Genomic DNA, 27,497 nt, shown 5'->3' with positions numbered 1-27,497 from the left:
TTGGCTATAGTAGTACAAAAAAGGGTACAGGGTGTATGACCCTTCAACACAAGAAATTCTAGTAACCAAAGATGTAAAGTTTGATGAAGATAAAATTTGGAGCTGGAATGGTGCTGATGCTAAGCTATTTGACGAAGATCTGTAGCACCCCAAACCCAGCCCAGAAGTTATGGCCGGATCCGGCATGCCACATCAAAAACGTAAAAAAAAAAATTCCATTCTAAGTCCAGAAAATCGTACTTGATGTTCAAAAGATTAATTTCATTATAGGTTAAAGTGAATGGAAGCTGTGCACCAGGTAGGAAACCAGAAAAGAGGTGGTGAGTCCATCGGACTGCTTAAGTACCAAGCTCCCTTCGGATCCAATCCTAGACATGCATACTACCATTGCCACACCTTAACGTCATGGATATTTCTAGGAAACCGATTTGATTAAGTCATTTTTAGGAAAAGTGATTAATTTTGGAAAATACTTTCATTGCGAAAGTTTTCCTTGTTGTCGTGTTATTTTGAAATCAACTATTGTTTTTGCGTTTAGCTATCCAATTTCAACAGTTAAAATAAGTATTACCTATCTTAGTAATACATATTAAAAACCACCAAAAATAAATAAGCGGCCTTATTACATTTAAAAGCCCAAAACCACAAACGTAATTAAAAGGATGTCTAGTTCACCAGAAGAAAATCAAACTTTCAGAAAGGGTGGCCACTCCGAATTCCCTCACAGCTCCAAGCCCACTATGGTTGGGGATTTTCTGCGTGGATGAAAATAAAAGGGATGAGTTTGGGGAAACTCAGTGTGTAAGGAAAACCCATTCAAAGCCCAAGTCACTCAAACCTATTGGGCCTAAGCCCATTCAGTATGATGGTCTTGGCCGAGCCCTTTCAGATTACAATAAACCGGGCCTTAGCCCTTATTCAGATAATAAGATGGCCCATAGGCCCATTTCAAAATACATGCAACATCAATAACATATGCAAGCCCATTTGGGTAATAGTGATCTTGGGCCAAAGCCCTTTTCAGATTATAATAAACGGGCCTTAGCCCTTATTCAGATAATGTATGGCCCATAGGCCCATTTCAAAATACATGCAACATCAAGAAACATATGCAAGCCCATTTGGGAGACTACTCAACCCACCAACCACTACACTCCACCGTACCACCCATACACTCCATGTGGGAATAGCTCAACCCACCCATTTAACACTCCACAGATTGCGCCTTCTTTTGCTCGATTATCATAGAATTGAGGCAAAGCCTCCAAGACGTGGACAAGCCACTTTTAGTACTTCCTCCGTCAATATCCCGGTCCCATGCATCGATAATAACAACATGGCATGCAGTAAATAACAACGATCAAACATGCATTTAGGTCAATTTAACCTAGGGGTATTTGGTAATTTATCTACTAGGGGTAAAACTATAAATTTTCCACTTTTAAAGGTATTTCATAATTTATCTATTTTAGGGTTTTTCATGCATATTCCTACCTTTCACGTACTAATGTAATCACTACCGAGGGTTCTTACGAATTGGGCTCATTGGCCCATCATTCCAATTTTGGCCCATTAAGCCCAAAAATATCGAGGGCACGTAAATCATGCACTTTGCGGTCCAAACATTACAGCTTACCAAAAACATTAATCGATTTACCTCACGAGCATTCACTTTTTCGCAAATCTACAAAATACCGTTTTCGGCATTTTGGCTTTTTGACTTTTGCCGATCTAGACTAAGAAAGAGGGTGTTAGTTACACACTGCTTATGACGATATCTTCGACGAGATCCACACACGAACCGCCTACAATTGGATTACTAACACGTTAATCTAACTATTCAAATACAAACTACGATTAACCCCTTACAATATTCGGCCAACCATATCTACAGATCATAGTAAGCTTATAAGAAATCAATAAGCAACTCATTAACAAATTTTTGTCAATGTTTACCACATAATCATAATTTCACTGCAAGCTGTCTTCCTGAGCAACAGTCACTAAATTATTTATAACTGGAGCTACGAAACTCCAAATCAAGTTCTGTTAATTTTCCCTGAAAATAGACTCATATATCTTCTATCCATAAAATTTTCGGAATTTTTGGTTTAGCCAATCAATACCAGATTTTTCTTAAAGTTTCCAATGTTTCACTGTTTGACTAATCTGACCACTCTTCATTACGAATCAAATTTCTCATTGTACAGAATTCAAAATATGTTCTCATTTATTTCATTAGAAACTAGACTCAATAAGATTTAATTACATAATTTATTCAGCTTCTAATTCATCTCCCACAATTTATGGTGATTTTCCAAAGTCACATTACTGCTGCTGTCCCAAGCAGAATTATTACCAAATCACTCTTTCACACATACCTTGCATGCATGTTATTTAAACATGTATATCACCAATCAATCATCACATATCTATGATTTTACTTAAGAATAATCTCCATTTCATCATTTAAAAGCACAACATGTTAGCTGATTTTCCCTTTAACATCTAAGGCACAAGCATGCTCATTTGTTTGGCTCAACTTCACCTATCTTCCATTTTTCATCAAAAGAACATGAAACAACAACCATTTCCTTCATTTTAATTCATGACTAAATGCTCACAACACAACTAAAAATCAAAATATACTTCAAGAGTTAAGGTAGAATCAAGAAGAACTCATGAACCTCAAAATAGAAGCAAGGTACCAAGAACTTACCTTCAATTTTCCTCCTCCTAATGACCGAATACTCAAGAGCTTTTTCCTCTCCTTTCTCTTCTCTAACTTTCAGCTATGATGAACAAAGATGGACAAAACTTTGTTCTTTTCACCCATTTTTCTTTTAATAAAACTTCATATTTCATCCATTTAATTCTTTAATACTAAAGACATGATATTCTTATCATGAAACATTTACCTAACCTATTATCATGAAACATTTACCTAACCCATTATCATGGAACATTTACCTAACCTATTATCAATTTGTATCAATTTGTACCATAAATTATGGATATCAAGTGTACATTTTGTCTATAACAACATGATGGCTGGCCACTTCATGTAAAATGGGAGGTTTGTCATGCAAGTCCTCCTATTTTGCACTCCTATTTATTTGGCCACTTCAATTTAGCCTATAGCATTTTCAAACATTTTTACATAGGTCCTATTTCATAATTTCACCCCCTTTTTCTTATGGAACAAAAATTAACTAAAATTGTCGGGTTCTATTTTAAGTTTGGGCTTTCTAGAGGCCCACTAACATAATTAAACCTATGCCAACATTCACAGAATTCCCGAAAATTGGGGCGTTACAACTCTACCCTCCTTAAAGAAATTTCGTCCTCGAAATTTACCTAATCCAAACAGATGAGGGTATTGCTGTTGCATCGTCTCTTCTGGCTCCCAAACTCAGAAGTTTCCCCTTCCTTAACTTGTTGAAAACGAGCGACCAATGTAACACCTCAAACCTGGCCCAGACGTTACGACCGAATCCGGCGTGTCACATTGAAGTGTTTTTCGAAAACCATGTTTTCATTGAAAACCCTTCTTGATGTTTAGAAACTTTCATCGTTTAAACTTGAACAAAACCTTAGCCTTATTTTTTCCAAAACGTGATTCATTGTAATAATCAAAACATTGTTAACAACCTTGTAAAATTTTATGGGAAACTTTGAAAACTTGTAAACCTTTGTAGTGGCAGAATCCTGTTATTTTAAAAAAACAGTTAAGTATCAAACCTTCTTTGTCATGGCTTAAAGTGAATGGATACTACGCACCAGGTAGGAATCAAGAAAGGAGGAGGTGAGTCAATTAGACTACTTAAGTACCTAGCTCTTCCATGATCCAATCCTAGACATGCACACATCCATTGCCACACTTTAAGCCTATTACTTGTCCACGAACAATAAATTAAGTTTAAGTCTATTTAAAATATTTCTTTCCTTTGAAAACATTTACGTTGCGGAAGCTTTGCTCGGAAATCGTGATATTTTGAAAGTAAGTAATTTTATAAAACGCGCTTTAGAGCTAACCAATTTAATAACCCAAAATATTAAAAATAATAAAAAGAGCAACCTTATTACAACTTAAACCAGAATAAAAATGATCAAAATAATAAATGCGAAACTTATTTTAAAGAAAACAGAAACTTAATCTTCGTGGCCACTCTGAATCTCGCCCAGCTCCAAGTCCATCGATCTAAGGCTCACCTGCAAAGATGGGAAAAAGGGGGGTGAGTTTGGAAAACTCAGTGTGTAAAGTATCCCAACCGAGCCCAAATCAGTTCAAGCTTTCTTGGGCCTAAGCCCTATTCGTAATTTAGTGTTAACTGGGCCTTAGCCCATATCAATATTAATCTGGGCCATAGCCCCTTACAGTAACAGAGTATACTGGGCCTAGCCCATATCAGTATCAATTTGGGCCGTAGCCCTATTACAAGTCGAGATATATTGGGCCTTGCCCATATTAACATAGTTGGGCCCACTTCAATACAGTTGGCCCATAACAAAACAGTCTCATATGATTAATGCATGATAACCCCATCCAACCCTGCACTTCCCTCCGTCCATCCCTAAACTTCTTGTGGGGAATAAATCACCCACGCCATCCTTACACTTACAGTGTTAGCACCGGTTGCGGCACTAACTATAATCCGCAGCAAAGCTGCTTATATCGGAATATGTGGCACAGCCACCAGAACGGGTTCTTCCTCCATAACAAAACCCAACCCCATGCAACAGATATACATGTCATGGCATACAACAAACATAATCAGAATATCATGCATTTCAGTCAAAATTAACCCCAGGGGTATGACGGTCATTTTGTACCTAGGGGTAAAACGATAATTTTCCTACTTAAGGGTATTCTAGTAATTTAAATATTTTAGGGTTTACATACATATTCTAACCATTAACACATTAACAGAAGCACTTACCGGTGTTTTTATCGAATTGGGCCCGTTGGCCAACTAACCCGTTTCCGACCCATTAAGCCCAAATATACCGAAGTGCATGAAATTTCGCACTCTACAATCATACTGCTTGTGATTACCAAAATTAACAACCAAACCACCTCACAAGTGCTCGCACGCTCGCAAGTTCACAAATGCTGGCTTTTCGGCTTTTGCCGATCTAGTCTATGAGTGGGTGTCGTTTACACACCTGTTTTATGACGATTCGCTAACGAGATCTCCCCCACGATTAACCTTGTTGATCTTACTAGCCTTCAAATAGATCTTGATCGCTAGCCTTCGATGCGCATATATAAAAAAAACTGAATGAAAAATACTTAATTTTAATCTTGGCAAAAATCGATAGTCTCCCTAAAGTATTTAGGGGTTTTCAGCCTATCCTCGAATTACTAAATAAAAAAAATAAGATCTGAATGCTTACCACCAAAGACGTTCTTGTCAGAAGCGTTTCCAACACTTTTCAAATCTTAGATCCACTGTGAATCTATCTTAATCGCAAGTAGGAAATAGATTTAGAAATCAATTCTCGAATCACTAAAGTATGGATGCTTCAGATTTTAGTATAATGAAAAAGAGAAAATAGAAAAATAGAAAAGAGGAGATGACAGTACAGATTCGGCTTTGAAGGAAATTAAAGAAGGAAGAGATGAGCTAAAAGAAAAGAAAGAAAAGAAGAGTAAAAGAAGATAGGTTCGGTTATTATCGATGAAGGAAAGATGAACAAAAAGGGAATAATTCATAAAAGCCAAAATTAAAAGAATAAAATACGGTACTTAATGCTTAATAAAAATTCTTTCTAATTTCAAATTCCCTTGCTTTGCTCCATGAATTAGGCATTTGAAATTTATCCAACCACCTAGCAGCCTTATCCACCGTTTGACCGCTTCACTGCTTTGCTGGAAAGAGTTTCGGTCAAACTCTGACTCTCCCCCACATGAGCAGCAAAAATACAAGCCTTCCGTGCGTGAGGTGAGGCTTGAACCTCGACTCTCTGTCGCCTTGTGCCTTCGCCTGTAGCTCGCCACTTGCACCATGCTTTCTCTTTACTTATATACGGTCACGATTAATTATAAACCTTAGTGCTGAAGCTCAGGTTATTTATGTAAAAAGGAAATTTTTGCTCATTGTACATCTCAAACTGCGACCTCTTAAAGACACACATCGTTGCTTGCCCTTTGCGCCACGTGCTCTCCTTGTGTCAGACTTCATTCGCAACTTCCTTTAAGGCCTATTCCAACCGCAACCTGCATACTAAAAAAAAACCCAATTTGTGAGCGCCGTGCCTTGAACCCAGGCACTTCCCACGGCCTCCTAGCGTGCTTAGCCACTAGGCCAGATGCTTGCTTCTGACATGAATTAGCCTGAATAGTTAATAAGGCCTACCTGTGACAGCCCTTGGTTTTTCTAAAATAAAACTCACATTTGCGCACGCAAGGAATCGAACCCCTGCTCCCTTCCTACTGCTTAACACGCCTAACCACTAGGCCAGATTCCTCCTTATATCCAGTGTTAGGCCAACTTATTAATAAACCTTAATGCCCAGATCCTCTAAAGGAGCAAAAATAATAATTTTTGCTAAAGTCTTGGTCCAAATTTTTCCCACACTTTAAATACATTGTAATTTATTTAAAAACTAAAATAATAATAATAACCATAATAATGAAAATTTCAAATACGATAATATATATTTTCCTAATAATAATTATAATTTCCATAAATCAATAAAAATAGATACAATAAAATTTTCTAATAGTATGTTAATTTAAACACTAAATTAACAACAATAATTTTATAAATATATTTGTATCTAATAATTATAATGACAATAATTTTCATAAAAATTAAAATATTAGTAATAACATAAATATTTTATCAATATATATTTTTTGAACACTAGTAATATTTAAAACTTCTCAATATTCAGGTTTTCTTCTATCCGAATCCCAGACTCAAAGCCCAACTCTTTTAGGCCCAATTTTTGGGGCGTTACAACCAAAGACTCATCGTTCAACTGTTTTTCCTTAATCTGATCCACCCAGGTTGGCCTCACTTGCAACTCAGCCAACAGACTTCCATCATCATACTGCACTCGGACAAGCAAACATTGCTCTCAAATCGAATCTGACTTTACGACTTAGAGCATCGGCTACCACATTAGCCTTGCTTGGGTGATACTTGATCGAACAGTCATAATCCTTAAGCAACTCAATCCATCTCCTTTGCCTAAGGTTCAGCTCCTTCTGAGTCAACAAATACTTAAGACTCTTATGGTCAGTGTATATAATACACCTTTCTCCGTACAAGTAATGTCTCCAAATCTTAAGTGCAAATATCACTGCTGCCAACTCTAAATCATGAGTCAAATAGTTTCCCTCATGAGGCTTAAGCTATCGTGATGCATATGCAACCACCTTACCCTCTTGCATTAACACGCAGCCCAAACCACGTGTGATGCATCACTGTACACAATAAAGTCATTCCCAGACTCCGGCTGAATTAACCCAGGTGCTTTAGTCAGAACTTTCTTCAACTTCTCAAAAGCTTCCTGCTGTTTCTTAGTCCATACAAACGGTACTCCTTTCCTTATGTGTTTTGTCAGAGGTGCTGACATCACAGAAAAACCTTCCACAAACCTTCTATAGTATCCTGCCAGTCCTAGAAAACTCCGTATTTCTGACACTGACCTAGGCGGCTTCCACTCCAAAATCGCTTCAATTTTCCGAGGGTTCACCTTAATCCCCTCAGCAGAGACCACATGTCCTAAGAAGGTTACCTCCCTCAACCAAAATTCACACTTGCTGAACTTCGTAAAAAGTTCCTTCTCCCTTAATACTTACAGCACTATACGGAGATGCTCATCATGTTTCGTTTCGGTTTGAATATACCGGGATATCGTCAATAAAGACGACTACGAACCGATCCAAAATGGTTGGAACACACGATTCATCGATCCATAAACGCCGCAGAGCGTTCGTTAGTCCAAATGGCATAACCGAAACTCGTAATGACCATACCGAGTCCTGAATGTCATCTTTTGGATATCTGCCTCCTTGACCCTTAACTGATGATATCCAGATCGAAAGTCGATCTTGGAAAATACAAAAGCTCCTCTAAGCTGGTCGAATAGATCGTCAATCCTTGGCAGTGGATACTTATTCTTAATCGTCAGTTTGTTCAACTGGCGATAATCAATGCACATCCGCATCGTACCATCCTTCTGTTTCACGAATAGCACTGGTGCTCCCCATGGAGACACGCTTGGCCTAATAAAGCCCCTATCCAATAACTCTTGAATTTGAGCATTTAACTCTACTAACTCCTTCGGTGCCATCCTATACGGTGCGATAGACACAAGCGCCATTCCAGGCAACAAGTCTATTCCAAACTCAACTTCTCGATTCAGAGGCAATCTTGGAAGCTTCTCCGGAAAAACATCTTGGAACTCCTTTACGGTCCTAACCTTATCCACTGTCAGTCCCTCCTCTTCCGACTGACTTACGAATACCAATTAGGCCTCACAACCTTTCCGAATCCACTTTTCGGCTCTTAATGCAGACACCACATTGGACAAATAATCCCTTCTCTCACCTATCACCATAACCTCCTCATCCTTTGTAGTTCTTAACACCATTCATTTAGAAGCAAAATCCAGAGTCGCCTTATGCTTAACAAGCCAATCCATTCCCAGAATGAGGTCAAACTCTCCGAACGGTAACTCCATCAGATCTCCAGGAAAAACCTTGCTTTGAGTTTCTAAGGCTACATTCCTATACAGTTTGTCTACCCTAACCGAGTGACCCAAGGGACTTAGTACAGATACCCCACTCACAATCTCCTCAGAACAGTCTAAGTTGTCCATAATCCGTTCTATGGCCTCCAACCAATATTCCTTCACATTCGGGGCTATACCAGACACGCCCCTAAAGTTCTCCGTTCCGTTAGTCTCGAAGTCATTCAGAAATAGATTCCTGAATTTCGTTGCCTGAACTTGCTCCGGCAACCCTTTCCAGAACACGAAGCATTGCCTGTGACAGGGAATCATCCTCGGCACCGCGGTCATGAGACTCTACCTTTGTTGCCAGTGGTACTGGTGCATCTGCCGCCGGCATATGTCCCGAAGACGAAGATACCGCTCGAGCCCTTCCTCGGCCACGTCCACGGCCTCTTCCACGAGTAGCTCTTGTACTCATATCGTATTATCTTGATTACGAATTTTTATGCATCAATTAATATTCCGGTGTTTATTACGGATGTTTTATGAATCGACATGAGAGTTCGAGTTTGTTTTCGCAGAATCAAGTCTAGCTACGCTTTGATCTCTTATCGATTTTCCTATAGTTTCGGTATCATCCTATCTAGAGTATCCTAATAGGATTTGAAGATGCACAGATAATTCAGGAAAATATTTAGAAAAGTTCGAGTAATACTTACGAGCTTGGTAGGAGATTGTAATGCCACTTTCTAAAGATCTAAATTTTGAAAATCGCATTTTTCGCAATCTTTATAAAATTTTGTTTTCAAGATCTAAATTTTGTAAACCCATTCCACGTACCGAGTTGTTGTAACTGGCTCGATACCACTAAATGTAGCACCCCAAACCCACCCGAAGTTATGGCGGATCCGCATGCCACATCAAAACGTAAAAAAATTCCATTCTAAGTCCGTAAAATCGTACTTGATGTTCAAAAGATTAATTTCATTATAGGTTAAAGTGAATGGAAGTCATGCACCGTAGGAAACCGAAAAGAGGTGGTGAGTCCATCGGATCGCTAATACCAAGCTCCTTCGGATCCAATCCTAGAGATGCATACTACCATTGCCACACCTTAACGTCATGGATATTTCTAGGAAACCGATTTGATTAAGTCATTTTTAGGAAAAGTGATTAATTTTGGAAAATACTTTCATTGCGGAAGTTTTGCTTGTTGTCGTGTTATTTTTAAATCAACTATTGTTTTTGAAAACGCACCCTAAAGCTATCTAATTTCAACAGTTAAAATAAGTATTACCTATCTTAGTAATACATATTAAAAACCACCAAAAATAAATAAGCGGCCTTATTACATTTAAAAGCCCAAAACCACAAACGTAATTAAAAGGATGTCCAGTTCACCGTAAGAAAATCAAACTTTCGAAGCGGGTGGCCACTCCAATTCCCTCACGACCCAAGCCCACTATGGTTGGGGATTTTCTGCGTGGATGAAAATAAAAGGGATGAGTTTGGGGAAACTCGTGTGTAAGGAAAACCCATTCAAAGCCCAAGTCACTCAAGCCTATTGGGCCTAAGCCCATTCAGTAACAGTGGTATTGGGCGAGCCCTTTCAGATTACAATAACCGGGCCTTAGCCCTTTATTCAGATAATGATGGCCCATAGGCCCATTTCAAAATACATGCAACATCAATAACATATGCAAGCCCATTTGGGTAATGGTGATCTTGGGCCAAAGCCCTTTTCAGATTATAATAAAGCGGGCCTTAGCCCTTATTCAGATAATGATGATGGCCCATAGGCCCATTTCAAAATACATGCAACATCAGTAAACATATGCAAGCCCATTTGGGGAGACTACTCAACCCACCAACCACTACACTCCACCCGTACCAGCCATACACTCCATGTGGGAATAGCTCAACCCACCCAGCCCAACACTCCACAGTTGCAGCCTTGCTGCTCAGTTAACAGTAAATTGAGGCAAAGCCTCCAGTACGTGGACAAGCCACTTTCAGTACTTCCTCCGTCAATATCCCAGTCCCATGCATCAGATAATAACAACATGGCATGCAGTAAATAACAACAGTCAAACATGCATTTAGGTCAATATAAGTATTACCTATCTTAGTAATACATATTAAAACCATAAAAATAATTAAGCGGCCTTATTACATTTAAAAGCCCCAAAACTTGAAACGTAAATAAAAGGATGTCCAGTTCACCGAAGAAAATCAAACTTTGAGCAGTGGCCACTCCAATTCCCTCACGACTCCAAGCCCACTATGGTTGGGGATTTCTGCGTGGATGAAAATAAAAGGGTGAGTTTGGGGAAACTCGGTGTGTAAGGAAAACCCATTCAAAGTCCAAGTCACTCAAGCCCATTGGGCCTAAGCCCATTCAGTAACATGGTCTGGGGCGAGCCCTTTTCAGATTATAATAAACGGGCCTTAGCCCTTATTCAGATAACAAGATGGCCCATAGGCCCATTTCAAAATAAATGCAACATCAGTAAACATATGCAAGCCCATTTGGGTAACAGTGGTGGTCTTGGCCGAGCCCTTTTTGATTACAATAAACCGGGCCTTAGTCCCTTATTCAGATAACAAGATGGCCCATAGGCCCATTTCAAAATACATGCAACATCAATAACATATGCAAACCCATTTGGGGAGACTACTCAACCCACCAACCACTACACTCCACCGTACCGACCATACACTCCATGTGGGGATAGCTCAACCCACCCAAATTTAACACTCCACGATTGCAACATTGTCGCTCGATTATCAAAGAATTGAGGCAAAGCCTCCAAGACGTGGACAAGCCACTTTCAGTACTTCCTCCGTCAATATCCCGGTCCCATGCATCGATAATAACAACATGGCATGCAAGAAATAAATAACAAATCAAACATGCATTTAGGTCAATTTAACCCTAGGGGTATTTTGGTAATTTATCTACTAGGGTAAAGCGTAAATTTTCCACTTTTAAAGGTATTTCAGTAATTTATCTATTTTAGGTTTTTCATGCATATTCCTACCTTTCACGTACTAATGAGAATCACTACCGAGGGTTCTTACGAATTGGGCTGTTGGCCCATCATTCCAATTTTGGCCCATTAAGCCCAAAAATATCGAGGGCACGTAAATCATGCACTTTGCGGTCCAAACATTACAGCTTACCAAAAACATTAATCGATTTACCTCACGAGCATTCAGACTTTTCGCAAATCTACAAAATACCGTTTTGGCATTTTGGCTTTTTGACTTTTGCCGATCTAGACTAAGAAAGAGGGTGTTAGTTACACACTTTGCGACGATATCTTGACGAGATCCACACACGAACCGCCTACAATTGGATTACTAACACGTTAATCTAACTATTCAAATACAAACTACGATTAACCCCTTACAATATTCGGCCAACCACATCTACAGATCATAGTAAGCTTATAAGAAATCAATAAGCAACTCATTAACAAATTTTTGTCAATGTTTACCACATAATCATAATTTCACTGCAAGCTGTCTTCCTGAGCAACAGTCACTAAATTATTTATAACTGGAGCTACGAAACTCCAAATCAAGTTCCGTTAATTTTCCCTGAAAATAGACTCATATATCTTCTATCCATAAAATTTTCAGAATTTTTGGTTTAGCCAATCAATACCAGATTTTTCTTAAAGTTTCCCATGTTTCACTGTTTGACTAATCTGACCACTCTTCATTACGAATCAAATTTCTCATTGTACAGAATTCAAAATATGTTCTCGTTTATTTCATTAGAAACTAGACTCAATAAGCTTTAATTACATAATTTATTCAGCTTCTAATTCATCTCCCACAATTTATGGTGATTTTCCAAAGTCACGTTACTGCTGCTATCCCAAGCAGATTTATTACCAAGTCACTCTTTCACACATACCTTGCATGCATGTTATTTAAACATGTATATCACCAATCAATCATCACATATCTATGATTTTACTTAAGAATAATCTCCATTTCATCATTTAAAAGCACAACATGTTAGCTGATTTTTCCCTTTAACATCTAAGGCACAAGCATGCTCATTTGTTTGGCTCAACTTCACCTATCTTCAATTTTTCATCAAAAGAACATGAAACAACAACCATTTCCTTCATTTTAATTCATGACTAAATGCTCACAACACAACTAAAAATCAAAATATACTTCAATAGTTAAGGTAGAATCAAGAAGAACTTATGAACCTCAAAATAGAAGCAAGGTACCAAGAACTTACCTTCAATTTTCCTCCTCCTAATGACCGAATACTCAAGAGCTTTTTCCTCTCCTTTCTCTTCTCTAACTTTCAGCTATGATGAACAAAGATGGACAAAACTTTGTTCTTTTCACCCATTTTTCTTTTAATAAAACTTCATATTTCATCCATTTAATTCTTTAATACAAAAGACATGATATTCTTATCATGAAACATTTACCTAACCCATTATCATGAAACATTTACCTAACCCATTATCATGGAACATTTACCTAACCTATTATCAATTTGTATCAATTTGTACCATAAATTATGGATATCAAGTGTACATTTTGTCTATAACAACATGATGGCTGGCCACTTCATGTAAAATGGGAGGTTTGTCATGCAAGTCCTCCTATTTTGCACTCCTATTTATTTGGCCACTTCAATTTAGCCTATAGCATTTTCAAACATTTTCACATAGGTCCTATTTCATAATTTCACCCCCTTTTTCTTATGGAACAAAAATTAACTAAAATTGTCGGGTTCTATTTTAAGTTTGGGCTTTCTAGAGGCCCACTAACATAATTAAACCTATGCCAACATTCACAGAATTCCCGAAAATTAGGGCGTTACAAGATCAGTCCAACAACAACTTAGAACCAGCTGAAAACGAGCCAAGCAATGAAGACTTTGATGATACTCCTGTGAGAGGCACTAGGACCATTGCAGATATTTACCGTAGGTGCAATATTGCATTAGTTGAACCATCAAACTATGAAGAAGCTGCTAACGAAAAATATTGGAAGAAGGCTATTAAAGCTGAGCTGGAGATGATTCATAAGAATGAGACTTGGGAACTAGTGAACTGACCAGATCACCAGAAGGTAATTGGTGTCAAATGGGTTTTTAGAACCAAATATAATGTTGATGACTCTCTAAACAAGCACAAAGTAAGGCTAGTGGTGAACGGATACAGTCAGCAATATGACATCGATTTTATGGAAACTTTTGCACCAGTAGCAAGGCTTGATACAATCAAGCTACTGTTTACCTTAGCTGCACAGAAACATTGGAAAGTTTACCAGCTGAATGTTAAGTCAGCATTTCTTAATGGCTTTCTGAAGGAGGAGATTTTCATTGAGCAACCAGAAGGCTTTAAAGTCCAAGGACAAGAGGACAAGGTTTGTAGGCTGAAGAAGGCCATATATAGCCTAAAATAGGCACCAAGAGTCTGGTATGACAGGATAGACACTTATCTGTCTAGGCTTAAATCTGAAAAGAGTGTTAGTGAAGCTACACTCTATGTGAAGAAATCAGAAGGTAAAACTTTATTGATTGTGTCACTCTATGTACATGATCTACTTGTGACTAAAAGCAAAGAAGAACTGATCAGTGAATTCAAAGAGCAAATGCTGAAAGTGTTAAAGGCTTTTGGGCCATCCCTAAATTACTCAGCCCAATACATTAAATCCTAACAATTTTTAACCCAAACTAAACCTACCCATTACATCAAACCCCAAGACCCAAACATCAGCCCAAATTACCCATTTAATAACCTCTAGACCCACTAACCCAATACCAACCTAAACCAACTTAAAGCCATTAAACCCCAATACCCGGTTGACCCATTACAAAATCCAATTATCCCTTAACCCATCAATTGAACCCAAACTAACCTAAACCTAAAACCCGGTAAGCCCACTGACCTAATAACCCCAAATCCCATCAGCTAACCCTAACCCTAACCTGCAGCGCCGCAACCACCCCCACTTGCCCCTGATTAACCGGCCACCTACCCTCTGACAGCACCACTCCCTGTACCATCGGTCACCTCCACCGCCGTTCACCTGCAAGGAAGAGACAGAAACAATATTATAATGAATGTAAAGGGTTATAAAACCCGAATGAAATTTGTAAAAAGGGGGGTTCTTTTTTTTCGAGATCAATACAAAAAAAAAACAAGTTAAACATCCACAATCAGTAACTCAGAGAAAATAAAAAACAACCCAAATATCACGAATCAGAGAGCCGAAACACAAGATCGAAGGTGATTTCAGTTTCATTTTTGTTTCTTTTTTTCATACATATATATTAAAAAAAACAAGTAAAAATTTATAATAAAAACACAAAAAATAAAAAATACAAAAAAGGGAAAGAATTTACCTTCTCTGGCCACCGTGCACGGTGGCCGGTGCTGGCGCCGGCGAGCATCCGGTGACCGTCCGATGACCGGCCTATGGCCGGGTTCCTCTCCCCCTCTCCCTCTTCTCTCCTTCCCTCTTTTCTTTTTTTTTTCTTTCCCCTGGTGCAAATGAAATTTTTCAAAAAAATTTGACTTATATAGGGGACCAAAACGCACCGTTTTAGTCCCCCCCATTTTAAATAAAACGGCACCGTTTTGGGCCCCGGGTCGGGTCGACTCGACCCGCTCCGACTAGGATCCGCGTGTTTTTGTAAGGGAGGGACCATTTGCGCAATCGGCCCCTCCACTTTTTCATGCATTTGTAATTAAGTTTTTACGTTTTAATTTGGCCCCAGAATTTTTCCATGGTTTTCAATTTAGTCCCTCCGTGCTACGCAGCGTTTTGACCAAGGGATTTTTTGCGTTTTGGACCCCTCCAAGTTATGCGCGTGTTGTAATTTCGTCCTTTTCTTTAATTTTATTTCAAATTGGCCCCACAACTTTGTTTTTAATTTAATTTGTCCTTTTTTCGTTTATTTTTATTTCTTCATTAAATATTCTTGTTATTTTTATATTATTAGTATTATTACTACTACTACTACTATTATTATTATTATTATTATTATTAATATTATTATTATTATTATCATATATATATATATATATTAGTATATATGTATATATATATATTTTAATATAGGACTATTTTTATTATTTTATTTCAATACCTTTATTGTATTTGTTTTTGTATTTTAATATTATTATTATATTTATTATTATTGTTATTATAATAGTGTAAACTTTTATTTACGTATATAGATTTATATGTATAGTATTTTTGTTATGTTGCATTGTATTTTAATACCATTACTATTATAATTTTTAATATAGTGAATGTCTTGTTATATATGTATATATTTTTATATCATCATTGTTATTCTCACTAACCATAGTATATGTTTTGTTACATACATTATATGTTATGTGTAATTTATATATATTATGTATATTATTATCTTTATTATACATATTACGTATATATATTAAATATCGTATTATTCGTTTATTATATATGTATATATCTTTAATATATATAAGTATATCTTTATGTAATATTAGTATTATTTTTAATATTAATATGTTTTTTAACATTGTAATTATATGTGTATATATTATGTAAATGTTTTAATATTATATTATATATACGTTTTATATATATTATGAACATGTATTTTCAATATTATTAGTTAAATTTTTGTATATATTACCCTATGTACATATTTCCATATTACCCCATGTATATATATTTTAAATTCTATTATATGTATATGTTTATTTTTGTCATATTGTATATATATTATTATTACATTTGTTTTATTCCTACTACATTTATCATTAATATTTGCACATATATTTTATTCTTGTATACACATTTTACATATAGTATTATTTTCAGTATATCATTATATTTATTACTATACCTTTGATTTTCACTATTATCACTTATCTTAATATTATTATGTTTATATTTCTCACGTATGCCACGTATATACATTTTTCAATGTTCATTTTATTCATGTATATATTATGTATATATTTTAACATTGCAAGTTATATTTTATTATAGTATATACTTCTAACACTATTTTATTCGTGTATATATATATATATATATATTATTTTACGTCTGAGTTCTTAATATTATTATTATGAATATATCGTTCACGCTTTTATTTCGTGTTTGATACTATTATTATGTTTAATATATCACATGCATTGTCATTATTCTTAATCATCGCGTTATTTATATACCTTGATGTATTTCTAATATTTATTTTTCTATTGCTCGCCCATTTCGTATCATGTCGCTATTCACTATTTTAAAAATATTTTATTCACGTTTTTTATTTTATTTATCCTAATAAACAAGGCAACATACCGATTTAACATTAAATCGCCGATTTCATCGCTATGTTGGGTGAATATCGGTCGACTCGTGTTAAAACGGTATGTCCTTCTCGAAAATCAAAAATTAAAAGTTCTCGACTTTTCAATCGGATCACGATTAAATCTTATATTGAACTCGTATTTTTGAAAATCAAGACAACACATGTTTATGAGATACCAATTTTGGGCGTCGTGAGGGTGCTAATACCTTCCTCGCGCGTAACCGACTCCGGAACCCTAATTTTTCTCTGGACTTTCACGTAGACCGAAACTTGGCCTTCCTTTTGTTTTAAAAAAGGAAATATAATAGGTGTCCGATCACACCTAGGAAAAAGGATCGATGGCAATGTAGCACCCCAAACCCAGCCCAGAAGTTATGGCCGGATCCGGCATGCCATATCAAAAACGTTAAAATTTTTTTTTTCCATTCTAAGTCCAGAAAATCGTACTTGATGTTCAAAAGATTAATTCATTAAGGATTAAAGTGAATGGAAGCTATGCACCAGGTAGGAAACCGGAAAAGAGGTGGTGAGTCCATCGGACTGCTTAAGTACCAAGCTCCCTTCGGGTCCAATCCTAGACATGCATACCGCCATTGCCACACCTTAATGTCATGGATATTTCTAGGAAACCGATTTGATTAAGTAATTTTTAGGAAAAGTGATTAATTTTGGAAAATACTTTCATTGCGAAGCTTTGCTTGTTGTCGAGTTATTTTGAAATCAATTGTTGTTTTTGAAAACGCGCCTAAAGCTATCCAATTTCAACAGTTAAAATAAGTAATACCTATCTTAGTAATACATATTAAAACCATCAAAATAATTAAGCGGTCTTATTACATTTAAAAACCCAAAACTTCAAACGTAAATAAAGGATGTCCAGTTCACGGAGGAAAATCAAACTTTCAGGCGGTGGCCACTCAATTCCCTCACGACTCCAAGCCCACTATGGTTGGGGATTTCTGCGTGGATGAAAATAAAAGGGTGAGTTTGGGAAACCCAGTGTGTAAGGAAAACCCATTCAAAGCCCAAGTCAACTCAAGCCTATTGGGCCTAAGCCCATTCAGTAATGATGGTACTAGGCGAGCCCTTTTCAAATTACAATAAACGGGCCTTAGCCCTTATTCAGATAACAAGATGGCCCATAGGTCCATTTCAAAATACATGCAACATCAATAACATATGCAAGCCCATTTGGGTAATAGTGGTACTTGGGCGAGCCCTTTTCAGATTACAATAAACGGGCCTTAGCCCTTATTCAGATAATGTATGGCCCATAGGCCCATTTCAAAATACATGCAACATCAATAACATATGCAAGCCCATTTGGGAGACTACTCAACCCACCAACCACTACACTCCACCCTACCACCATACACTCCATGTGGGGAATAGCTCAACCCACCCATTTAACACTCCACATTCTTGACCTTGTTGCTCGATTATCGAGAATTGAGGCAAAGCCTCAAGACGTGGACAAGCCACTTTCAAGACTTCTCGTCAATATCCCAATCCCATGTATCGATAATAACAACATGGCATGCAAGATAAATAAAAACAGTCAAACATGCATTTAGGTCAATTTAACCCTAAGGGTATTTGGTAATTTTGCACCTAGGGGTATAATGGTAATTTTCCATACATAGGGGTATTATAGTAATTTAGCTGCTTTTAGGGTTTTTCATGCATATTCCTACTTTTCACGTACTAACGTAATCAGTACCGAGGGTTCTTACGAATTGGCCGTTGGCCCATCATTCCAATTTTGGCCCATTAAGCCCAAAAATATCGAGGGCACGTAAATCATGCACTTTGGTCCAAATTTTGCAGCTTACCAAAAACATTAATCGATTTACCTCACGAGCATTCGACACTCGCAAATCTACAAAATACCGCTTTTCGGCATTTCGACTTTTCGCTTTTGCCGATCTAGACTAAGAAAGAGGGTGTTAGTTACACAATTGCTTATGACGATATCTTGACGAGATCCACACACTAACGCCTACAATTGGATTACTAACACGTTAATCTAACTATTCAAATACGAACTACGATTAACCCCTTACAATATTCATCAACCACACCTACAGATCATAGTAAGCTTATAAGAAATCAATAAGCAACTCATTAACAAATTCTTGTCAATGTTTACCACATAATCATAATTTCACCGCAAGTTGTCTTTCCGAGCAACAATCACTAAATCATTTATAATCGGAGATACGAAACTCCAAATCAAGTGGGTTAATTTTCCTGAAAATAGACTCATATATCTTTTATCCATAAAATTTTCAGAATTTTTGGTATGGCCAATCAATACCAGATTTTTCTTAAAGTTTCCCATGTTTCCTTTGTTTGACTAATCGACCACTCTTCATTACGAATCAAATTTCTCATTGTACAGAATTTAAAATATGTTCTCGTTTATTCCATTGAAACTAGACTCATTAAGATTTAATTACATAATTTATTCAGCTTCTAATTCATCTCCCACAATTTATGGTGATTTTCCAAAGTCACGTTATCTGCTGCTGTCCCAAGCGATTTATTACCAAATCACTCTTTCACACCTAACTTGCATGCTTGTTATTTAAACATATATATCACCAATCAATCATCACATATCTATGATTTTACTTAAGTATAATCTCCATTTCATCATTTTAAAGCACAACATGTTAGCTGATTTTTCCTTTAACATCTAAGGCACATGCATGCTCATTTGTTTGGCTCAACTTCACATATCTTCCATTTTTCATCAAAAGAACATGAAACAACAACCATTTCCTTCATTTTAATTCATGACCAAATGCTCACAACACAACTAAAAATCAAAATATACTTCAAGAGTTAAGGTAGAATCAAGAAGAACTCATGAACCTCAAAATAGAAGCAAGGTACCAAGAACTTACCTTCAATTTTCCTCCTCCTAATGACCAAATACTCAAGAGCTTTCTCCTCTCTTTTCTCTTCTCTAACTTTCAGCTATGATGAACAAAGATGGACAAAACTTTGTTCTTTTCACCCTTTTCTTTTAATAAAACTTCATATTTCATCCATTTAATTCTTTAATACAAAAGACATGAAATTCTTATCATGAAACATTTACCTAACCCATTATCATGAAACATTTACCTAACCCATTATCATGGAACATTTACCTAACCTATTATCATGAAACATTTACCTAACCCATTATCATGGAACATTTACCTAACCTATTATCAATTTGTATCAATTTGTACCATAAATTATGGATATCAAGTGTACATTTTGTCTACAACAACATGATGGTTGGCCACTTCATGTAAAATGGGAGGTTTGTCATGCAAATCCTCCTATTTTGCACTCCTATTTATTTGGCCACTTCAATTTAGCCTATATCATTTTCAAACATTTTCACATAGGTCCTATTTCATAATTTCACTCACAAATGACAAAATCAAAGCATGAAATTTTGTCAACATTCACTGAATTCGAAAATTGGGCGTTACAACTCTACCCTCCTTAAAGAAATTTCGTCCTCGAAATTTACCTAATCCAAACAGATGAGGGTATTGCTATTGCATCGTCTCTTCTGGCTCCCAAACTCAGAAGTTTCCCCTTCCTTAACTTGTTGAAAACGAGCGACCAAAGACTCATTGTTCAATTTTTTTTCCTTAATCTGATCCACCCAGGTTGGCCTCGCTTGCAACTCAGCCAACAGACTTCTATCATCATACAGTCTCAGACGAGCAAACATTGCTCTCAGATCAGATACAGCTCTACAACTTAGAGCATCGGCTACCACATTAGCCTTGCCTAGGTGATACTCGATCGAACAGTCATAATCCTTAAGTAACTCAATCCATCTCCTTTGCCTAAGGTTCAGCTCCTTCTGAGTCAACAAATACTTAAGACTCTTATGGTCAGTGTATATAATACACCTTTCTCCGTACAAGTAATGTCTCCAAATCTTAAGTGCAAATATCACTGCTGCCAACTCTAAATCATGAGTCAAATAGTTTCCCTCATAAGGCTTAAGCTATCGTGATGCATATGCAACCACCTTACCCTCTTGCATTAACATGCAGTCCAAACCCACGTGTGATGCGTCACTGTACACAATAAAATCATTCCAGACTCCGGCTGAATTAACACAAGTGCTTCAGTCAGAACTTTCTTCAACTTCTCAAAAGCTTCCTGCTGTTTCTTAGTCCATACAAACGGTACTCCTTTCCTTATGTGCTTTGTCAGAGGTGCTGTCATCACAGAAAAACCTTCCACAAACCTTCTGTAGTATCCTGCCAGTCCTAGGAAACTTCGTATTTTCGACACCGTCCTAGGTGGATTCCACTCTAAAATTGCTTCAATCTTTCGAGGGTCCACCTTAATCCCTTCAGCAGAGACCACATGTCCTAAGAAGGTTACCTCCCTCAACCAAAATTCACACTTGCTGAACTTCACAAAGAGTTCCTTCTCCCTTAATACTTACAGCACTATACGGAGATGCTCATCATGTTTCGTTTCAGTTTCAGAGTATACCAGGATATCGTCAATAAAGACGACTACGAACTGATCCAAAAATGGTTGGAACACACGATTCATCAGATCCATAAATGTTGCAAGAGCGTTCGTCAGTCCAAATGGCATAACCAAAACCTCGTAATGACCATACCGAGTCCTGAATGCTGTCTTATGGATATCCACTTCCTTTACCCTTAACTGATGGATCCAGATCGAAGGTCAATCTTGGAAAATACCGAAGCTCCTCTAAGTTGGTCAAATAAATCATCAATCCTTGGCAGTGGATACTTATTTTTAATCGTCAGTTTGTTCAACTGGCGATAATCAATGCACATCCGCATTGTACCATCCTTCTTCTTCACGAATAGCACTGGTGCTCCCCATGGAGACACGCTTGGCCTAATGAAGTCCCTGTCCAACAACTCTTGAATTTGAGCCTTTAACTCCACTAACTCCTTCGGTGCCATCCTATACGGTGCGATAGACACAGGCGCCATTCCAGGCAACAAGGCTATTCCAAACTCAACTTCTCGATTCGGAGGCAATCACGAAGCTCCTCGGAAAAACATCTTGGAACTCCTTTACGGTTCTAACCTTATCCTTGTCATCCCTCCTCTTCCGATCGACTTACAAATACCAATTAGGCCTCACAACCTTTCCGAATCCACTTTTCGCTCTTAATGCCGACACCACATTGGACAAATAATCCCTTCTCTCACCTATCACCATAACCTCCTCATCCTTTGTAGTTCTTAACACCATTCGTTTAGCAGCACAATCCAGAGTCGCCTTATGCTTAACAAGCCAATCCATTCCCAGAATGAGGTCAAACTCTCCGAATGGTAACTCCATCAGATCTCCAGGAAAAATCCTACCTTGAGTTTCTAAGGGTACATCCTTATACAGTTTGTTTACCCTAACCGAGTGATCCAAAGGGACTTAGTACAGATACCCCACTCACAATCTCCTCAGAGCAGTCCAAGTTGTCCATAATCCGTTCTGTGGCCTCTAACCAATATTCCGCCACATTTGGGGCTATACCAGACGCACCCCTAAAGATCTCCGCTCCGTTGGTCTCGAAGTCATTCAGAAATAGATCCCTGAATTTCGTTGCCCGAACTTACTCCGGCAACCTTTTCCGAACACGAAGCATTCTTTGGTGACAGGTATCATCCCCGCACATGATCATGAGACTCTACCTCTATTGCCAGTGGTACCGGTGCATCCACCGCCGGCATATGTCTCGAAGATGAAGATCTCGCTCGAACACTTTCTCGGCCCCGTTCACGGCCTCTTGTACTCATATCGTATTATCTTGGTTACGAATTTTTTTATGCATCAATTAATATTCCAGTGTTTATTACGGATGTTTTATGAATCGCACGATAGTTCGAGTTTGTTTCGCAGAATCAAGTCTAGCTACGATTTGATCTCTTATCGATTTTCCTATGTTCGAATCATCCTATCTAGAGTATCCTAGTAGGATTTGATGCTGAACAGATAATTCAGGAAAATATTCAGAAAAATTCAGAATACTTACAGACTTCAGCCGGAGATTCCGAATGCCACCTTCTAAAGATCTAAATTTTGAAAATCAAGTTTTTCGCATTTTTTATAAAATTTTCGTTTTCGAAAATCTTTATTTTTGCAAACCCATTCCACAGCCGAGTTGTTGCAACCTAGGCTCTGATACCACTAAATGTAGCACCCCAAACCCGGCCCAAAAGTTATGGCCGGATCCGGCATGCCACATCAAAAACGTTAAAATTTTTTTTTTCCATTCTAAGTCCAGAAAATCGTACTTGATGTTCAAAAGATTAATTCATTAAGGATTAAAGTGAATGGAAGCTATGCACCAGGTAGGAAACCAGAAAAGAGGTGGTGAGTCCATCGGATTTGCTAAGTACCAAGCTCCTTCGGGTCCAATCCTGAACATGCATACCGCCATTGCCACACCTTAATGTCATGGATATTTCTAGGAAACCGATTTGATTAAGTCATTTTTAGGAAAAGTGATTAATTTTGGAAAATACTTTCATTGCGGAAGCTTTGCTTGTTGTCGAGTTATTTTGAAATCAATTGTTGTTTTTGAAAACGCGCCCTAAAGCTATCCAATTTCAACAGTTAAAATAAGTAATACCTATCTTAGTAATACATATTAAAACCATCAAAAATAATTAAGCGGCCTTATTACATTTAAAAAACCCAAAACTTCAAACGTAAATAAAAGGATGTCCAGTTCACCAGAGGAAAATCAAACTTTCAGAACTGGTGGCCACTCCGAATTCCCTCACAGCTCCAAGCCCACTATGGTTGGGGATTTCCTGCGTGGATGAAAATAAAAGGGGTGAGTTTGGGGAAACTCAGTGTGTAAGGAAAACCCATTCAAAGCCCAAGTCAACTCAAGCCTATTGGGCCTAAGCCCATTCAGTAATAAATGGTACTAGGCGAGCCCTTTTCAAATTACAATAAACCGGGCCTTAGCACCTTATTCAGATAATGTGATGGCCCATAGGCCCATTTCAAAATACATGCAACATCAATAACATATGCAAGCCCATTTGGGTAACAGTGGTCTTGGGCGAGCCCTTTTCAGATTACAATAAAGCGGGCCTTAGCCCTTATTCAGATAACAAGATGGCCCATAGGCCCATTTCAAAATACATGCAACATCAATAAAATATGCAAGCCCATTTGGGGAGACTACTCAACCCACCAACCACTACACTCCACCCTACCACCATACACTCCATGTGGGAATAGCTCAACCCACCCATTAACACTCCACGATTTGACCTTGCGCTCGATTAACGATAAATTGAGGCAAAGCCTCCAGTACGTGGACAAGCCACTTTCAGTACTTCCTCCGTCAATATCCCAATCCCATGTATCAGATAATAACAACATGGCATGCAGTAAATAACAACAGTCAAACATGTATTTAGGTCAATTTAACCCTAGGGGTATTTCGGTAATTTTGCACCTAGGGGTATAACAGTAATTTTCCATACATAGGGGTATTATAGTAATTTAGCTGCTTTTAGGGTTTTTCATGCATATTCCTACTTTTCACGTACTAACAGAATCAGGTACCGAGGGTTCTTACCGAATTGGCCCGTTGGCCCATCATTCCAATTTTGGCCCATTAAGCCCAAAAATATCGAGGGCACGTAAATCATGCACTTTGCGTCCAAATTTTGCAGCTTACCAAAAACATTAATCGATTTACCTCACGAGCATTCGCGACACTCGCAAATCTACAAAATACCGTTTTCGGCATTTGGCTTTTCGGCTTTTGCCGATCTAGACTAAGAAAGAGGGTGTTAGTTACACACATTTGCGACGATATCTTGACGAGATCCACACACGAACGCCTACAATTGGATTACTAACACGTTAATCTAACTATTCAAATACGAACTACGTATTAACCCCTTACAATATTCAGTCAACCACACCTACAGATCATAGTAAGCTTATAAGAAATCAATAAGTAACTCATTAACAAATTTTTGTCAATGTTTACCACATAATCATAATTTCACTGCAAGCTGTCTTTCTGAGCAACAGTCACTAAATCATTTATAAATGGAGCTACGAAACTCCAAATCAAGTTCCGTTAATTTTCCCTGAAAATAGACTCATATATCTTTTATCCATAAAATATTTTGGAATTTTTGGTATGGCCAATCAATACCAGATTTTTCTTAAAGTTTCCCATGTTTCACTGTTTGACTAATCTGACCACTCTTCATTACGAATCAAATTTCTCATTGTACAGAATTTAAAATATGTTCTCGTTTATTCCATTCGAAACTAGACTCATTAAGCTTTAATTACATAATTTATTCAGCTTCTAATTCATCTCCCACAATTTATGGTGATTTTCCAAAGTCACGTTACTACTGCTGTCCCAAGCAGATTTATTACCAAATCACTCTTTCACACCTAACTTGCATGCTTGTTATTTAAACATGTATATCACCAATCAATCATCACATATCTATGATTTTACTTAAGTATAATCTCCATTTCATCATTTTAAAGCACAACATGTTAGCTGATTTTTCCCTTTAACATCTAAGGCACATGCATGCTCATTTGTTTGGCTCAACTTCACATATCTTCCATTTTTCATTAAAAGAACATGAAACAACAACCATTTCCTTCATTTTAATTCATGACCAAATGCTCACAACACAACTAAAAATCAAAATATACTTCAAGAGTTAAGGTAGAATCAAGAAGAACTCATGAACCTCAAAATAGAAGCAAGGTACCAAGAACTTACCTTCAATTTTCCTCCTCCTAATGACCAAATACTCAAGAGCTTTCTCCTCTCTTTTCTCTTCTCTAACTTTCAGCTATGATGAACAAAGATGGACAAAACTTTGTTCTTTTCACCCCTTTTTCTTTTAATAAAACTTCATATTTCATCCATTTAATTCTTTAATACAAAAGACATGAAATTCTTATCATGAAACATTTACCTAACCCATTATCATGAAACATTTACCTAACCCATTATCATGGAACATTTACCTAACCTATTATCATGAAACATTTACCTAACCCATTATCATGGAACATTTACCTAACCTATTATCGATTTGTATCAATTTGTACCATAAATTATGGATATCAAGTGTACATTTTGTCTACAACAACATGATGGTTGGCCACTTCATGTAAAATGGGAGGCTTGTCATGCAAATCCTCCTATTTTGCACTCCTATTTATTTGGCCACTTCAATTTAGCCTATATCATTTTCAAACATTTTCACATAGGTCCTATTTCATAATTTCACTCACAAATGACAAAATCAAAGCATGAAATTTTGTCAACATTCACAGAATTCCCGAAAATTGGGGCGTTACAGGTGACTCCCTTCTTATTTCAAAATCAAACTTCCATTTTCAAATTTTCAATAAATCGCCACAATTAGCAACCGAAAGTAAATTTTACATCGCTACAGAAAGTATTTAAGATGATAGATTTGGGAGTCATGGCATACTTCCTTGGCATGGAAGTAAACCAATCTGATCAAGGCATTTTTTCAGCCAACATGCCTTTGCATTGAAGATTTTAAATAAATTCTACATGGCTAATTCTAAATCAGTTAGTACACCAGTAGCACAAGGGGAGAAACTAACTAATAGTGGGAATCAAAACAAGGTCGATGAGAAGGAATATCGAAGCCTAGTAGGCTGCCTGCTTTACTTAACAGCAACTAGGCCTAATATCATGTTTGGTGTTAGTCTCTTGTCAAGGTTTATGCACTGCTGTAATGTGACTCACTTTAAAGCAGCTAAGAGAATCCTTAGACATGTCAAAGGAACATTGAACCATGGAGTTATGTTTAAGGAAGAGAAAGAGCTCAAGCTAATTGGATACTCAGATAGTGACTGGGCTGGCTCTGTTGATGACATGAAGAGCACCTCTGGTTACTTCTTCACACTTGGCTCAGGAGTATTTTGCTGGAGTTCAAAGAAGCAATAAACTGTTGCTCAATCCACAGCTGAAGCAGAGTACATTGTAGCAGGAGCAGTGAATCAAGCCATTTGGCTTAGAAAGCTGTTATTTGAATTGAATGAAGATCAACGCGAAGCCACTGAGATTATGGTCGATAATCAATCAGCAGTTGCCATAACTAAAAATCCAATCTTTCATGGCAAGGCTAAACATTTTAAAATTAAATTTCATTTTGTTAGAGAGGCTGAACAATCATTAGAAGTCAACCTTATTCATTGCAGCTCACAAGACCAATTGGCTGATATTTTAACTAAGCCACTTGGTACAACAAGGTTCGAAGACTTAAGAAGGAAGATTGGTGTATGTTGTATACAGTCCAAGGAGGAGTGTTGAGTATTGGCCTGCAATGCAACATGTGACCAGTAGTTCACCAAGCAGACTAGCAATGGAGCAGAACCAAGTGTAGCAGCTAGT

At 37.3% G+C, this 27,497-nt stretch overlaps 1 protein-coding gene and 3 long non-coding RNA genes across 4 annotated transcripts; 1 reads left to right on the top strand and 3 right to left on the bottom strand.

Moving 5' to 3' along the window:
- Positions 1-539: 539 nt before the first annotated feature.
- On the bottom strand, positions 540-2,869 carry LOC128283591 (uncharacterized). Its single transcript, XR_008273972.1, has 2 exons — positions 2,720-2,869; positions 540-755 (listed from the first exon to the last, which is right to left on the bottom strand). It is a non-coding gene; the product is annotated as an uncharacterized LOC128283591 (long non-coding RNA).
- A 1,139-nt stretch (positions 2,870-4,008) lies between these two features.
- Positions 4,009-5,213, bottom strand: LOC128283592 (uncharacterized). The gene is made up of 2 exons (XR_008273974.1): positions 5,167-5,213; positions 4,009-4,212 (listed from the first exon to the last, which is right to left on the bottom strand). It is a non-coding gene; the product is annotated as an uncharacterized LOC128283592 (long non-coding RNA).
- Positions 5,214-23,583: 18,370 nt separating this feature from the next.
- On the bottom strand, positions 23,584-26,067 carry LOC128283588 (uncharacterized). Its single transcript, XR_008273969.1, has 2 exons — positions 25,842-26,067; positions 23,584-23,874 (listed from the first exon to the last, which is right to left on the bottom strand). It is a non-coding gene; the product is annotated as an uncharacterized LOC128283588 (long non-coding RNA).
- Positions 26,068-26,651: 584 nt separating this feature from the next.
- LOC108472194 (secreted RxLR effector protein 161-like) lies at positions 26,652-27,050 on the top strand. The gene has a single exon (XM_017773700.1). It carries the CDS (start codon positions 26,652-26,654, stop codon positions 27,048-27,050), a length of 399 nt encoding a protein of 132 aa, XP_017629189.1.
- The last annotated feature ends 447 nt before the right edge of the window (positions 27,051-27,497 follow it).

The sequence above is a fragment of the Gossypium arboreum genome, chromosome 11 (assembly GCF_025698485.1).
Source record: "Gossypium arboreum isolate Shixiya-1 chromosome 11, ASM2569848v2, whole genome shotgun sequence".
Classification (NCBI taxonomy): Eukaryota; Viridiplantae; Streptophyta; class Magnoliopsida; order Malvales; family Malvaceae; genus Gossypium; species Gossypium arboreum.
The sequence above is the reverse complement of the archived record's forward strand: the minus strand, read 5'-3'. Positions and strand labels throughout refer to the sequence as shown.